Here is a 17,761-nt window from a genome sequence, read left to right on the forward strand (position 1 = left end):
CTTGGATTTTTAAGTTACCAAATGTCATAATGACTCTATATTGACAAGTAAGAATTAAAAATCAGCACTCCTATCAGGATAGAAGTTGTTAGCATCAGGGGACAAACGGAACTGCACTTACAAGGCTCTGTGCAGGAATGAAAGTGCTTTTGTTGCATCTGTCCTCCTATGATAGCTCTTTCTCTTCTCCTGATTAATGCCGCTAAGTGCTCTTTTGGAAATTTTTTCTCTTAAACAGGGAGAGCCCAGTGGTCAAAGGCAACGCATTGTTAGCCTTAAGCAGCCTTGCTGTCGTCCTATCCAAACATGAAGCCAGCCTTGCCTCAGACTCTGATGGGGTCCTGGAGGTGAGTTAGGGTGATTTAAACCAGGTGGGCTTGGATTGTGTCTCCCTGAGCTCGGTGTTAGGTGGCCTGGCCCTGGATTTGCAAGGCTAGATTCTGTGATTGCAGCACCAGGTTCCCCTACTTGATGAGCCTCCGCATTGTGAGCCCAACATCTTCCTGACTTGTGTTTGCTACTTTACTGTTGTTTTCTCCATCACAGTTAAGTGGTCATTTCCATTTGAAGGTGCCAATTTTATGCAACTGAGGTTGTCTTTTTGTGATTACATCAGTGGTAACCAATCTTAGGAGGTTAACTAGGCTTACTGAAAGTGAACAGTGCTGTCAAAATATGAAAAATAAGCAGTGTTTACAGAATGAACAAAACCGTACTTTGCATTTTAATTGTAGATGTCAATGATAAAGTGCCTATTCATTTTTGCAAGATATTTATTTCTTAATTAAACATGTGGCAAGTTGGCCAGTGTTCATTTCCCATGTACTTTCTCAGATAATTCATATCTGTCAAAATAAAAAGGCATGGATTTATTCTTATGTTAAGCTCCATTATCTGGTAGCTATCATTATCCGGAGACAGTGTGACTGATTGGGTCAAAGATATAGGCTTTGGGGTAGGGGAGTTCTCATTTAAATCTTATTACTTGCACTTATTAGCTCTATGGCTTATTTGTAGTACTCTCTCCTTTCAAAGCTTGTTTCCATATCTGTAAAATGGGGGTGTCAATACTTACCAGATAGTATTGCTGTAAGGATTAAATGAATTCATATATGTAAAGCACAACTGCTGGTAGATACTAAGCTCTCAGTAATAACACCATCATCTCCATCATCAGTTCTTGCTGGGAAGGTTGATGCTTTATTCAGTGTTACTCAGCTTCCTTTGTCCTGGAGGAATGTCTTATGAGCCATGTTTACTTGCTTTTTGTGGTTTTTTGGTTGCAGAGAAACCAACTCTGACTCATTTAAATAAAAAAGTAAGTAGAAGGATATGGAATCTGCAAGCCCGTGGAGTTGAAGTCTAAGCTTAAAAACTAGGTTTTGAGGGGAGCAGGAACCTAAGCAACTTCAGGAATCAGGCATCAGGTACCAGTGAAGTATCTCAGCAGATCACTCTCACTTGGGTAGCTCAATTCCAGTCACTTATTGACCTTGTATCAATCATGCACAATTCAGAGTCTCAGGGTCCTATGCTCACTGCTAGGGTAGGTGGGGAGGTAGCCTGATCGAGCATTGAACCAAGTTTCAAATAATGGAAAACAGGGAATTCCCCAAAGGGTATTATTACTATTACTAAACAAGAGAACAGCTGCTGTGGATATTACATGTGGAGGAGAGAAAGAATCGATGGGATTATTACATGAGTGACAAAAATGTTATTAGTTTGCATATGAATGTTTAACTTTAAATTCAATATTACTGTAATGATGAGAATGATGAAAAAAATCTGGAGTAATTATTTCAATTCTCTGAATACTATAGCAGAGACTACACACTAAGTAGATCAACAATCTAAAAAGTTAATTCCCCTTTCTATGATCCTTCACACTGGTATTAATTATGCTTAACTGTATAGTTAATTTGCTCCCATAACAACTGAACAAGTTCAGAGATTGAGTTCTAGTCTCTCTCATTCTTCTTTACTCACCCCTCTTCAACCCAGCCTAAGGCTAAGGCTTTGCTTTTATTTTTGATGATTTTGTCTTTGGCTATCACTCAATTCAAACTCAAGATCCCATTATTTCATTAAAGTTGAAATTTTTAGACTTCATTCAAAAACTAAAGATATGAAGGCGAAAGTCGTATTTTATTCAAGGAGTTGAATCCCAGGAGATACTCAACACCTTGTTAACTTTACCATTTGTATGACCTGAGTTTTACCATACACGTTGATAAATGCTTTTGACATCTGGGGTAATGAATGATTTTTTATAGCCAAGTTTTCTTTATAATGAATGGAGTTTTGTTGATTTGTTTTTGTTTTCTCTTTCATCTCCTTTTCCAAACTGGAGACCATTTATATTTTCCTAATTTGCAATTGATTAGGTGAATGTTGTCAGAATTCTTGAAGGACAACTACATGGTAATAGTAAGCAGAAATGTTAGAGATGTTGATCAAACTTTTGTAGGTTGATTTCCTCTTTGTAAAATGACAAATCATAAAATAAAGAAATCTTGAATTGATTTTTTGCACATCTCTCTCTTTAACCTCCACATTATTTTTATCATAATTCACTGAACATAGAGCTCCAAATGGCTTTGGATATGTTCTTTTTTTTTTTAAAGGAAAGAATTTTTTTAATACCTTTATTCTATTTATTCATTTGTATGTGGTGCTGAGGATCAAACCCAGGGCCTCACATGTGCTAGGCAAGCACTCTACCACTGAGCTATCAATCACCCCAGCCCCAGCTTTGGATATGTTCTATTTTGCAGCCTCTATCTCCCTTCTTTTGCTAAATCTTGCATAGAAGATAAATCTTATTGCGGCATAGGTGAGGATGTGTGTTTGTTACATATTATTCACATAATGGTCTAAGCAGATGAAGTTTACTTTTTGATAATAGCACTTCATTATTTAACACAGAAGGTATTATACTCTAGATCTCAAAATAATGTTTAAATTTATTTTTTTCTTTCCCTTATCATTTTATGTTGTTTATCTACAGGTTCAACCTAATTTCCTTCCAATGAAAGAATGGGTTTCCATGGTGCTTGATACTCTCCTGGTCATTGTGGATAGCCATTACCAACCCAGAGGACAGCTTTTCTCCTGCTTTTATCATGTAAGTGCAAGAAATGGGAAAAAAAAAATGATTAGAAAAGCCAGGGGCTAACTATCCTGACAGTTGGTCACATGAAATCCATGCTGTAGTTTAGTAATTCTTAGTTTTAGTTGTATTTTAGAATTACCTGGGGAAGTGTGTGTGTGTGTGTGTGTGTGTGTGTTTAAAGAAAAACTGATGTGTAGGTTCCACCTCTGATTTAGTTGCTCTGAATGAACATGGGAATCAGCATTCTGAAAGCTCCGTAGGCTTTTTAAATGTATAGTTGGAATAAGAGCTATAGTTGTCAGAGAATAAACATTGACTGAAATGTGGGGACTTGGAGTTTCTGGTCAATTTTTTTCATTTCAAGGCACATGTTCATGAGTAGTCCTCTTAATATCTTTGGACCTTTTGGTGCTTATTTATAAAATGAGAGGCTTGAATAAAATCACATAATAATTGCAGCTCAACCCCTAACTAATTTTGTGACTATTGACTTGGCACTTACTTAATCCCTATCATTCGTATTTTCTTTACTTGTAAACCAAAGGAAAAAAAATATTTCATTCACAACTTTCTAAAAGATTGTGAGGATCAAGTTGTTTGTTTTGTAAAAATATTGTGAAAAGAGTGAGATACTCTGTAAATATAAAAATCATAAAAAAGCACCTGTTACCTAGTCAGTCTCAGTTTTCAAGCTTGTGTCCTAAGATTTGAAGCAAAATGAAAACACATTTGTTTGTTTAATTTTTCCTTTATTGGTTGTGACATGCAGAATTATTGCGTCTGTGTAGAATTATTTTGGTTCTGCCCTATCAATATCCATTGCTTAGGGAATTACAGTGATCATGGGACAATCAGCTGAGTGGCAGAGGATTAGAGTTAATTTGAATAGAACTATAGCCTAGATCCTGAACTGTTGCTAAGATCATGAATTTAGCCTGAAATCCACAGCCTATGGTCTCCTCTGTACATTTCGTGTGCCTCTCTCTTCCTGCCCTTGGTATGTATTCATCTTGGGCTTAGGGTCTGATGCTAGATTTTTAACTGTTGTTGAGGACAAAAAAATGTCTTGCCAGATAATGTAGAATTAAATGGGATGGTGGAGTTTGTTCAAAGAGGTAATTTCTTTATGTTAATTTGTTTAACTTGTTTAGAAGCAAATGGGGGGATTTTTCTAATAACTCTCTGGCTTGGATATTAACTAGAACAGGACATTTTTATGAGATTTATAATAATTCTGCTTAGTTCTTTCAAACCAATAAGATAATCTCTTTTCTAGTCAGCTCAGGTTTCCTCTTACCTTTGTGATTTTTACATTATTTTACTTTTCAAAGCCCTCTTTCAAAATTCACTTCCTTTATTTCCTGTGTCCTAGCAGCTGAGTCATTTTGAGTAACATTGTCATTTTAAGAGTGCTGTAATAACTTAAAGTATAACTTGGTACATGTTTGATTTTTTTATCCTTAAAGTACTAGAGCTTTGAGAACTAATAGGTGTAGAATTAAAAACGCATTTTAACGTGCATTGACTGCATGGGACAACACTGCCTTTATGGTATGTCTGCAAATTTAAAGCGGATAATAGTGAGGAGTGATAAAGGGGCTTCCCTTCCCACCTGAGACACATTTACAAATGCATGCACTGTCTGATGGTGTTCTCTAACACGGCCTTCTTATAGAAGCCGTTCATAGTCAGCTGCCCTGTCATTTTATTAGGGCTGTTACTCCTTTCTTTCCCATAATTACATATAAGAAGGAGCATATAGAGCTCTCCATTTCATTTTGAATGCTGGTTATTGCTTTGTAACCAGAGGCTTTTAGGATTTCAACTTCCTTTTTAATTAAAAGGAATTAACCCCCTGTAGGAAATAATCCATCTACTGGGAAGTATTCCCACCAAAAATTTTGGGAGATGTGCCAATAGATCCTTGTGCTAAACTTACAACATTTCTTCATACTAAACATAAAGTCCTCCCCACCCACTTTCTTTTTCTTTCTTTCTTTGAAAACTCCCAGCTTTCTGGACTTTTATAACCGGGTCAGATAGCTTCACTTTGGATTTTTCAATATGTATATTATGTGAGCTTTTAAAAACACCAAAATTATTTCAGTTCTTCTAGTGAGAGAATTCACAGTTTCTAAACATAAGATACTTATAATTTCATTTTTCAAACTTAAAAGACGTTATTAGTTAACTGATTAGGAGGAAGTTCTTTCATGGAGTGAAAAGAATCTATAGCAAACACATGCAGATTTATTTTTGTTTGTTTTTGGTCTGCAGGGGCGGATCTATGAGAAGCTGGTATTGTTGAGCCTCCCTTTGTGATAGGTATGCTTCCTTCGTGTTTTAAACAAAAGGCTAACCCCTTTTTTCTCTCTCTGGCATGTCCTAGAAATCCTATTCTGGTGAAAACACAGCTAGTGCCATTGCCCGTTCTGCTGCCGCCACGGCTTTGTCTCTCCTTGTGCCAGTTTTCATTATCTCTTGCAAAGAGAAGGTTGAGGAAATCCTGAACATGCTGACTGCCAGGTTACCTGGGAAACCAAGTGCTGATGAATCTCAAGCCGTGCAAATCCAGATGGGCCTTGCTTTGGGGATGTTTCTCTCTCGCTTGTGCGAGGAGAAACTCAGGTATGGTATATTAAACTATTCCTATTTTTTCCCTTTACGATTTAGGTGGAGGACTTTGCATACACATACCTAAACACTAGATCTAAGCAATATGTGGCTGCTAAACTTGTTGAGATGGGCCACTTGATTCTTTATTCTTCTTTATGGGTGATTTCTTTCTAAAATACCATCATGTATATACTAATGCCTTATAAGGGTTGCTATTCAAGTGATTGGTTGCTTGGATGTCATTTCACGCTTAAAACAAGCTCTGAGTACATCTGTAGAAGAAACATGAGTGAAAGTCTAATCTTATGGTGCTGTAAGTAGAGAAAACTTCTTCTTTTTTATTTACATGTGTTGGAAATGACTGCTGACCCCTCATTAATATTATTATAAAATGAGTGGAAAGGATTGGCGTATCCCTTGTGCCTGAGAGGTATTGGGAATCCCGAATCACCTGAGAACTCCATGTACCCGGCTTTAACCATAGCTTTCATCCCGTGCCCTGGCTACATTTTAATAATCCTTAAAGAGTCTTAATCTGTGCATATTATACTGTGTGCTTTATTCAGTTTGATTGTTCATTTTTGGACTGCTAGCTTTACCTTTGAATGGAGCTAATGGAATAGCAAAAACCCTGGTGGAAAATTCCACTAACTGGGAAAGTTTTCTTGCCCATTAATCTGCTTTAATTTTTTTGTTCATACTGTTTATTCTTTACTACAACAAACCTTAGAATTTTATATATCTGGCTTAATTGCAGTTTGAAACTAATGGTTACATTTGTAGTTGACATTATTTTGCATAAACATTAATATGTGGAACTTTTATGAGAATTGCTGTTGTTCAGGGGAAGCAGTAGATTTTAGATGATCATTTTCAACTCTAAAAACATCTGTCAGGTGATGGGGGTGACTGAGTGAGTTTCTGCCAACCCAAAGGAAACATACACAGAATATTCATTTTGTTCTCTGGCTTTAATACACAAATGCCAGGAGGCTGAAGCAGGAGGATCACAAGTTCAAGACCAGCCTCAGGGATAGGGATGTATCTCAGTGGTAGAACACCTCTGGATTTAATCCCTAGTTACTTGCCCCCTATAAAAAGGGGGCCTGGTTCTAGATACAAACAACCACAATAGCAAACACCCCTTGTGTGCATCTTGTATGTGCGGTAGAACATGAAGTATTTCTAAACACCTGCAGTCTGAAAGGGAATTTTCCCCCTTTGCTACTAGGCTACAAATGGCATTCTCTTCACCATTTGTATTCCAGCTCCTTCCTGGGTATCTTTTAAGCATTGTGTTTTACAACTAAAAATGAGCTGTGTCAGTTTAACACAAGGCAACTTATTTTATCCTGTCCTGTCTCTTCATTAACGTAGGGTGAAATGCTGCTGGTTTTAAGGGCCATCAAGTTTGCATTAATCATGCTATCTGAAAACCCTGCGGTGATTTCTCCACCACCCATGTCCATGGTTCCTAGATTTCCTTCCACTGCTGTCTATCTTACTTGAATTTTTGCGTGCAGAAAATGCTCAGCTTTGCATAGCTGAGCACCCCCAGAATAATGGCAGATTATAACATTGCCTACTCTTCCTGTGTTGATAGCATCCTCCTCTTCGTGGGCCTATGTATTAGCATTGCAGTCACTAATGTATTCATGTCTCCCACTTTTCTAACGTTTTGGAGCAGAGGAATCTGAAATATTTGCTTTTATGTATTAACAGATGTTTATTAGGTAACTACAGTGTCACCTGATAATAATATTTTTGAAGAAAGTTGCCTTTTTTAAAAATAAAAAGGTAAATGATTTGAGAAAGATTGACTCTGAATTCAGTCAATAACACCAAATAAGTGGCTCCAAATGGTCCCTTAATGGGAAAAGGATTAGGACCATATATTGGCTTTTAAAAAGGGAAAAATCATCCTGTAGAAGAAAACTATGACAATCCTTTTTTTTTTTTAAGGTTTATGAGAAAACTTCCTAAATTTAAAATCCAATCTAGGATTTATTCAGAGAAGTATATTATTTCAGGCTTCTTCCTTCTGACATAATCCCCAGAGGATACAAATATGATCTCGTTAGCATTTGTTTAGGATATTTAAGAAAATTTTACTCTAGAGAACAACTTCAATAGGACTTATTTAATCAAAAGCAATTAACTCTGTGTGAGGCTGTGTGTGGGCATGTTTCTATCACTTCACAAAATGTCATCCTTCATCTTGGGCACCAGTGCTGTAGTCTTGGTTTAAGACCCTGTTGTTTAAGGTACTCTCTGGCTGGTTGGCATTCCTGGGGCTGGATTCCACCTCATATGATCTGAGACAGTAGCACAAGAGCTGAGATGTAGGGACCTCTGGATAATGAAGTGTCAGTGATGAAGACCACAGCTCTACCTGGAAAAGCTGCCATAGAGCTACCTTTTAAATTTTATTATACCAGTCTTATTTCTCACCAAGACAATTAAAAGAACACACATCACTTATTGTATAAAAGCAGAAAAATGTAGGGCTAGAAGTTTTTTCCTGTTTGAAATATATGTAAGCAAAGGAATAGCACTGCCAACCTATAAAATTGAAATGTGAAATCAGGAGTGTCAATCTTTGCAAGAAAGAGGTTTGGAATGATTGATGACCATATCAGCTTAAAAAATTATTAAATATTCTGCAGAAAATAATTTTTACCTTCTTAGCAATATTTGGAATTTTGACTTTGGTTCTTCTTATTTGGTGATTTTAATTGTGAATATGCTGAGAAAAATTAAAAGTAGGAGTTTGGGGGTTTACTGGTTCATTATACTGTCTAGTATATAGTAGTTATACTGTGTAGAAACCTAATTATTAAATAATCTGTGGCTCAGTTTCTCTATCTACAAAATGAGCATGTGTGAATCACCAATATTATTGCCACTTACTTTCAATTTTTAAAAATTATTTGTGGGTTTTTTTTAGCAAAGATGCTGGGGATCAAACCTGTGGCTTCATGTATGCTGGGCAAGTGGTCTACCACTGACCTGCATCCCCAGCTCATTTATTATTTTTTGTTCTTAAAGAAATGCTGGCATTTCCAATAGAAAAATGAGAACAAATATTTTATATTAAGTATTTTGACCAGTCAAATGATTATTAGTAATTCACTTTTTCCCTTGGTCATTATCTAGTGATATATCTGGCCAACAGATGAACCTTCTTCTGATGAAGTCCTTGGATGCCCTGGAGAACTGCTGCTTTGACACTAGTCTTGAATATAAGTATGTAGTTTCCATTTTCTCTCTAATAAGTACTTAAAGACTGGCTCCTAGTCTGCTGTAAATCTTGCATGCTGTGGAGAAATAGTTGCAGGATTTGATCTTGAATTTCTTTGTAGAGAATTTTCAGTAATAATGATACTTTTAAAACCCTGTGATTAGAGCTTACTTGTTTTGAAAACCATGTTTCTGCAATAGTTTACTTAAATGCAATGCAACAAATATCATTTCATGGCTTAGTCTTTGTGTTGCTAATACCTTGGTTTTGTCTTTTATTTATAATATGAGGCATGTATCTGAGGACTTGAATGCATGACTTAACATTTTAAAAGATCTGTTGAAGTCATTTGAATTTGATTGGGCTTGAGAGCCTTTCAATGGTGATTTATATTTCTCTGTGTAACCTATTGGCTGAGGAATTAAAATGGAAACACACTTTTTTATTCCCAACCTGCTTTACCTATCCCTTGCAGACCTCATGCTTTTTCAAGATTTTGCCTATTAAACTAAATATCTTAAAATCTAAGACAGTTTTTCATTCCAGTATTAAAAGATAACAAAAAAAAATCAGAAAAGATTATTTAAAAGCAGTATTAAGCTTCCTCATTTAATGTTTCAACTGACTTGTATGGATGAATAAATACATGGTTCCAATTAGGCTTTTGGAAATATTAGTGCCATTGAGGACCCACATCTTACCTTCTTTGGACTTTAGGCTTGAATTCTCTGGAGCTCCTTTTTTCTAGAAGATACAATAGAGGATAATCACCAATCTCTAGTTTATTAGCTCATTTAACTTTTGTGATTATGGTCACTGTTCAAATGTGAATTAAATCAGTGTTGACATTTCTGGCCTTCAGCAACTTATGACCTAAAGCTACATTCATTTGATCTAGAGCCTGTTAGATTCAGACTAACAAAGGAATAAATGAAATGGTGAAGGAGGTGCAGGTATAAAAGATTTCCTCGTGAGTAAATAAAGTCAAATGTCCACTTAGGGGGTGATAGTTATAAAATCTTCACCATGTGCAGGTTAAGACTGTTAATGACACTCACCCAGTTTATCAAGAAACACTTTAGGGATCACATGACGTCTTAAGATATTTCAATATGAGAAAAGAGAGTTTGATGGCATGTTTGAAATCTGTTGAATATAGAAAATGATTAATGGGAGTTATACGGGCATTTAGTTGCTATTTGGACCGAATGATGAGTTGAGATTGTTTAGCCTAATGCATGCATTGGTGTTGTTGCTTCTTAGAACTAAGGAATAAGATATTTTTATGTTTTTATTTCTCTTTCTCCTGACCCCCTCTCCAAAGATGTTCATCATAGCTGTAGTTCAGGATATTATGAATTGGGAAAAAGTTGTAATTAAGATTCTGTACATTTTCAGCCAGTTGGAAAAATCTCAGGAATGGCTTTCATGTTTTATGCCCATTTGTTTTCAAGAAAGTTCTTTGAATGTAAGGAGAACAGTGGGATAGTGGACTTATCCACATTTTAAGTATTTATGCACTTAAAAACTTCACTTGTCTAAGCATATTTAACTTTAAACTTTATTTTTATTATTAATGAAATTCTTGTTTCTTTTTTCTTGATTCTTACATTCTTAATGAACAGCTGAATTGGGGAGGGGGAAGAAGGGTGGGCCTAGATAGGAGAATAGTACTGCTCAGGGAAGCAGAATAGAGAAATTTCCCACCTGTTTAGTGAAAACTTCCTTGTCTATCAGAGCCAATTAGAGACTCAGGGATGCAAGAAGCCTTTCCTCTATCCTTTCAAACTTCTGCTATTCCTGTAGTTGATGATGTTTAGCATTTTCTCATCCCTGATGCTTTGTGGATGTCAGTCCTATGTGTAGTTCTGTTTTTGGTTTCAGCTTCAGCTGATACTTACTGAGCAGTAAGTACATGCTGAACTAGGCATTTCCATATCTGTTTCTCATGTAGTTAAGTCCTTATCACCACCTAAATAGGGTGTTAAAGCAAGATTATCATCACTTTGGTTTGTGGATAAAGAAAATTAACCTCTCGGGAGAGACTTTTTTCAAGGTCATAGCTTAATATGTGGCACAACTAAAAGAAACACTTAGGTCATCTCTCTTCCAAGCCCTTTTTTCTCCTGCATAGTATAGTGTGGAGAACACATTTCAATAGAAAGCAATTTGACATTTGACAGTATGTTGTTTTGCTTACTTTTTTCTGACATGCAGTTGTTGTCTATCATTAACTAAAAGTTATTTTTTCTGCTTTTTAACCAGGCTCAGGCCTGAATACCTTCTAGCTAGTGGTGTAAAGTACTGTCTCTCTAATGAGATTGTAGGAGTCTAGAGCAGTCCTTCCTCCAGTGAAATAGTGGAAACATTACTGGGAGGTGGTTAATAGATCTGGGAGTGCTCTACCTCAAGTGGTAGAATTCACCCAGAGCAAATTCGCCACGCTTCTCTGATTTAATGGATAAATTCCTGCTGAGAGCTGAGCACCTGGTCTGGCTCTCCTTTGTGGTCCTAGCACTAACCTTCTGCTGCCATCTAGTGGTGGCTCATTGGGTCATTGCAGTCCTTACAGCCCTGTTGTGCTGTCCTTCCAAGACAGGAGCTTTGGTTAATTACTATTGAGCTTTTACAAATACAATCACATTTGTATAGCACTTTGTAAAGGCAAAGCACTATACAAATGTTAACTGTTGTTAGAACTAATTATGAGATGGCCTTGTACTTAATCTGCAGGATTGTCAACAATAAACCAGGGAATTAACAATTCATCTCTGGTTAGTTTGGGAAAATATATCATCACATCTCAGTTGATATAACAACATGTATCAGAATTGCATTGCTTTTCAAGACTTCTTTTTCTGGTGATAATTTAATATACTCTGATAAGAGATTAAAACAAATGATGACAATAGAATATGGAATTTTAAAGCTTAAATTCTGTCATTCGTTACCATTCTTATTGTTAGCAATTCCAAATGCTTAATTTTATTTGTATCCAGTATTATACTTTACTGATCTGAGACACCAACAAACATCTCCCTCCCCCCGCCATGGACAGTAAGATGGGTAAGATTCCTCTGCCCAAGTTATTCTTGATTTAGAGCTGACAGGCATATTAAAAAGAGCCTACAGTGAACAAATGTGTGACAGTGGTGAACTAATCACATAGTTTGTTGTCTATCATAAACTAAAAGTTATTTTTTAGGAAAATCTTTATGACTTAGGACAAAAGTAAGCCCATTAAAATATAGGAGATTTAGAAATTAGAGGGACTAAAGTTTTAGGAATACCTTCTAGGTGCATACTGGAAAATGTAGACAAACTATTTAGAAGGTCAACTCATACATACAATCTAACATTTATATTGGTGCATATATACATACACATACATTTATATATGCACATATACCCCCCCACACACAGAGTTAGGTTGTATATTCAGCAGTTAATTAACTGATGTTGTCACCATGAATAGAATCATAACCTTGCCTAAGAATAAGAGTAATTATGGTAATAATTTTTAGGTAAATGTGGACTAGGAACTTAGATCTCCTTTTCTAAGCCTTTGTACCTGTATTGTATATCTTGGGATGCTAAGGGAGGAGCTTCAGTCCAGGGCATAAGATTCTTGTGTACCCAGGATAGCTTGAAAAGCAGAACCTAGACATCTATTTATTTAGAAAGATAAGCACCAATTCTTACTTGAGTGAACTTTGAGAAAAATTCTTTCTAAACATAAACCCAGCAGCTGTCTTTCTTAATTTAAATTAGTATGGCAGAAAATAGGATTCATATTTTTATATTTTGTTGATTAAATCTTAGATGATACGTTCAGCTAGTTTTACCACTCATAAATTTTGCCTACTACCAAACATTGACTTCAGGTCTTCTGTTTTCTTTTTTCATTTTAATTTTTTCCTACTGTGGATCTTTTCATCACTCTAGACTCTTAAAATTCTTTATTTGATTAGTTTTTCAGCTTTCTGTTAATATTGGTCGAAAGCCATAGGTACTCTAGTGAGGAAAAGCAGGAGGTAAGTTTCCCACCCTCGTGGAGTTTGCAGGCTAGGGAAGAAAGAGAAATCAAACAGTATTCCAAATAACTTACAATTAAAATTCTAGAAAGTGAATTAGTACAGGGTGCTGTGGGGGAGTATTAAAGAGATTCCCTGCTGGGCCAGAGAAAGTGTCCCTGAGGAAGTAATATTTGAAATCTTAAGCATAAGTAGCAATTACATAGTCAAAAGTGAGAGCAAAAGTCAAATTTGTCAAAGTATTAATGAGATTGTGTCTAATTATATCTTTGATCTAATTCTGTCAAGTTTTTATACGTATCAGTTTAGAAAGATGGATGAAACACTTCCCAGTAGATTCTAAATTAAAACAAAGGCTTTAAATTCATACCAATCAAGACTAGCTTTTCCTCCTTTGGAAATATGATTTGTCTCCAAAGCATGCAATGTTCAGATGTTAGATGTTGATTTAACTGGTTGGAATTGCATTATGCTAGTTGAGCTTGTTAAGTTCGTGTAAGCTGTAGCAGCAGTTCTGCCTGAGGAATGATGGATCATTACTTCAGTAGCTTCTTTACAAAGGATTTTATAATGCCAAATTGTTATGCAACAGAAACTAGAAAAACATGCTGAAGATACATTGCCTTCTTATAAGCATCCTATCATGGCATCATGCAGGGCATGGAGAGGGGCAGATGGATCAGAAGGCTGGGAACCTCAATTCCCCCATTCTGGTCATGCTCTACTGGGAACTCTTTGTGCAGTCTTGAACAAATCTTGAAGCCTGTCCATTTTTCTGGGTTTCTACTATCATATTTGGATGCTCTGTTCACACAGAGGTGTTGGGATATGTGACTAACATGCTCATAAAACAATGAGGTTCTGGATATCAGCCAAGGATATGGATGCCATTTAAGAGAAAAATGACATAACATATGGGCACTGAAATACGTTATTGGAGAAATGCCCTGGAACGCCTTAAGCTGCACATAGCATGATGAGAGGTGAGCCAAACCAGAGCCAGGGCAATTTCTGGAAGACTCAGCATTTTCTCCAGTGAAAAAGTAGCAAGGATGACAAAACTTTTTAAAAAAGGGGGAAAAAAAATCACCACAATCTGCATTATCTTACCATGCTAACTTGAAGTTTTCTGAGAGAACAATTCTTCTCTTTAAATGGTATGTATTCTTCCAGAAGGAATGGGGCACAAAGCCCCAGATTCCAATTGAATTGTCACATGGGTAACTTTTGACAAGCCTGTCATTTGTCCATTTTCTCTTCTGACCCAGTGGTACTCTGAGAGATCAGAGGGGAGAGAAGGATTAATGTCATTGTATACAGATGAATACACAGTTTCTTTAAGAAAGAAATTCCTCTTGTTGAAGTTGACTGGGAAACATGAATCACTTAGCAGTACCTCATAATCATGCCTTGCATTTATCTCCCCTGTTATTGGTCTGATGTCCATGGCTCAGATCTTGAAATTTAGCCTTTCTCTCTGAGTGCAGATGGTCACAGTGTACTCAATACAGGCAGGTGGAGGAAGAGTACAGCATTTCTGTAAGGGCAGAAATAGAGCTGTTTTACACCTTTTACTCTCTTCATAGAACTTAAATGAAAAATTTTCATGCTTTTGTCCAGTGAGTACATAGTACTAGCAAGGACCACGAATACCTGTTTTGACATCAAGTTTTCCTGTTGGGGAGAGAGGTGGGTGTACCTGTCTTGAGTCATGGGGTGCACTTACATGTGAGGCAGATTTAGAATCCTCAGATCTTGCTCAGGTTTCAGAGCCCATGGTAAGTGAAGAGCAATTATATAGATTCCTTGTGACACTAATGCCTCATCTTTTCTGGCACCCAGCACTGGCTGCATATTGGGAGTTGGACTTGTTCTGTCCCTCATGAGCCACAGCAGCCAAACGGAGTCCCGAGTTCATGTGGCGGCATCACTTCGGAAGCTGTCCACATACCTAGATGACAGTGGGAGCCAGAGCCGAACATTTCAGGAGGTGAGAGATGAAGGTGACAGTTTTCTTCCCTTTGCTGTCTTTTGTTTTCTTGTTGCTGCTGATTTTCTACTTCTTATATTTGGGTAACCCTGTAAATTAAATTCTTTCTCAATTTCAACTGAGATTAGGAGAAAATCTGAGTGGCAAGCAACCTATATTAGATCATGAGGTTTTCAAATTGTGCGGCTGTATAAATCAACTTAGACTTAAATATGGCATATGAGATAAGAGCCTTCAGTGAATACAAACCCTAAGTCAGCATCACCAGCAGGCACTTCCTAAGAAGAGCTGCAATTTCTGGAAGAAGGTTAAATGGAGATTTTTAGAATTGTGCTCAAGTCAAATGTAACTTTAAAAAAGAGCCAGGAATAAGCTTAAGAAACTGTAGGTGGAAAGGCATTTGATTTTTTTTAAATGCCCACTAGCATGAAAATTTGAGGAAATTCCCTTTACCACACTTAATGGAAAAGTTTTTCTGTCATGGTACAAAAATATGCAGAACTGGAGTTGGTGTGACACAGTCCCCGTGTGTTAACCACAGTTGGATGGAATGGTCCAGGCATGTGGCATGCCAGTCAGCTGTGCCCAGGTGAAGCTGAACTGCCTCTGCTCTGGGAGAAGCAGGGGATGACCTCAAGGCCGGGCCAGATTCTCCCCCTCATTAGAGAAGATTCTCTTTTGCCCTGGCCTGCCCATGAGCTATTGATGAGCACACATAATGGCTGCTGTGTTTCCCGCTCCCTCTTCTGCTTTCAGCAATGGGACTTGTTGAATTGGTGAATTTCTTTGGGGCACAGAGGGTTGAAGTTTTGTTCTAAGACATGCACTACATTTCCATTTTTAAAGCAGGGTAGAGCGTGACTTAAAAGTACCTATTTTTTTCAAGCCAAAGGAGAAAATCTGGTGACTGAGGAACGATTTGATTAATAAATGAAAGCAAGGTTTTTATAACTGATGCATCTGTCTGCCTTGATGTTTTGATTTATAAAGCCTTAAGCAAGCCGGGTTTTTTTCTCCCCTCTGATGTTTTATTATCCAATTTCTGCCTTGGGAACTGCTTATATTTTTCATGCATCAATCAGTGCTAGGAGTTGAATTTTCCACTTTATCTTAACAGCATTCTTATAAGGAAGGCTTTTATTATGAAAATATGAGGTAGCAGGAAGGGGGTGAATAACCTTGACTTGCAGAAATTGAGACTCAGATTGAGAGACTTGCTCAAAGTTACTCAACTAGTAAATGGTCAATTTGGGACACACGCCTGTGTACTGTCTCCATTCCCAACATTCTTTTCTATTTATCTATTTCTATGCACTTGTTTATTCATACATTGTTTCCTTATTATGTTTCTGTACCAGGATGATGAAGTAGGTAGTATTGTCCCTATTTTACACAGTTTATGTTACTCCTAAACCCATGTTCCTGTTCCAGTCATGCCCCATTACTTCTCCTAGGGAATCTTAATGGAGCTTCTCTTCTCCAAGCTGCCTCTGCTGTTGGCCTTGGATGGAGCACCTGGCAATTAGTGGCCTTCACTGCTGGTGAACATCGGTCTCCCTCTTCTATTGATAGGTGCTGTGTCCTTTTCGACTTAGAGACTAAAGACCTGGGTGGAAACCTACTTCTGTCTGCTAGCTATTTGATCCTCAAAGCCCTTATTTAAGAAGTAGGAATCGTGACTGCCATCATGACATTGTTGTGAAACATACTAATAGAAGTTAGGCAGCAAAACAATGACCAGGCTGTGGGGAATGTATTTGAATTCAATGCTTCTTCTGAGGAGAAGTTTAAGAGGAGTATCTGTGTCAACTGAGCTGTGTTCTTTGTTTTGTCTTGTGATGAAACATTTTTCTGCTGTATTTTCCTCTCAGGTGCTTGCCTACACCCTAAGCTGTGTGTGCACATCAGCATTCAGTGCCGGTATCATTGAAGCCACAGAGGCTGAAGATACTATGAACAAGCTTCGGCTGTTAGTGGAAAACAACCAGCAGGTTGGAATGTCCGCCCTGATTATTGCTTTTCATGGGTCTCATGCTGCTGCCTGGACCTGCTAGGAACTGACTCTGAGCTAGACCAGAAGGGGAGACTTCCTGTCTAGCACTGAAGAGCTTCTAACTATTCTATTCTCTCACCACTGTAGACAATAATCCCACATGTCTTTTTCTCTCCTTATCCCCTGACTCCCTTTCTGGATGTCTTTTTCTTTGCTTCAAAAAGTTTTGATAGGCTTTTTTCTTTCTCCAGTCATTGCTGTATATTTTGTAATCTTAACATATGTGGCTAGGGAATTTAAGGGTCATGGAAGGCTAGCTGAAAACATTTGGAAAGGCAGGAATACATACAGAATTCTGGATCAAATCAAACTTCAGCAAATCTGGAGTAGAAAATCTCTGCTCATGACTGAATATGTACAGAAAGATTTAAAGACATATAAATTAAATAGCCTTAAAATGATTCCTCTAAAATATTATTCAGTCTTAAAAAGGAAGTTCTGATAAGCCAATCATGAGAAAAATACTACATGGTTCATGTTTATTTGAGGTGCTTAGAATAGTCAAAGTCAGAGACAGGAAGAAGAATGATGAGCTAGGTGTGATGGCACACACTTATAATCCCAGTGGCTCAGGAGGCTGAGGCAAGAGGATTGCAAGTTCAAAGCCAGCCTCAACAACTTAGCAAGTCCCTGAGCAACTCCACGAGACTGTCTCAAAATTAAAAATAAAATGGGGTGGGGATGTGGCTCAGTGGTTAAGCGTGCCTTAAGG

General features: G+C 37.3%; 1 protein-coding gene across 3 annotated transcripts in view; it reads left to right on the forward strand.

The window, feature by feature from the left end:
- Focad (focadhesin) overlaps positions 1-17,761 on the forward strand; it is a 296,580-nt gene that overhangs the window by 232,811 nt on the left and 46,008 nt on the right. For all 3 annotated transcript variants that reach the window (XM_046467321.2, XM_058586381.1, XM_058586382.1), the window contains exons 25-30: positions 239-347; positions 3,011-3,127; positions 5,505-5,743; positions 8,888-8,977; positions 14,849-14,996; positions 16,868-16,987. In XM_046467321.2, coding sequence (XP_046323277.1) covers positions 239-347; positions 3,011-3,127; positions 5,505-5,743; positions 8,888-8,977; positions 14,849-14,996; positions 16,868-16,987 — 823 coding nt within the window. The remainder of the gene's footprint in view (positions 1-238; positions 348-3,010; positions 3,128-5,504; positions 5,744-8,887; positions 8,978-14,848; positions 14,997-16,867; positions 16,988-17,761) is intronic.

The sequence above is a fragment of the Marmota monax genome, unplaced genomic scaffold (assembly GCF_021218885.2).
Source record: "Marmota monax isolate L192 unplaced genomic scaffold, Marmota_monax_Labrador192_F-V1.1 WCK01_AAM20220418_F8-fsc00033, whole genome shotgun sequence".
Taxonomy (NCBI): Eukaryota; Metazoa; Chordata; class Mammalia; order Rodentia; family Sciuridae; genus Marmota; species Marmota monax.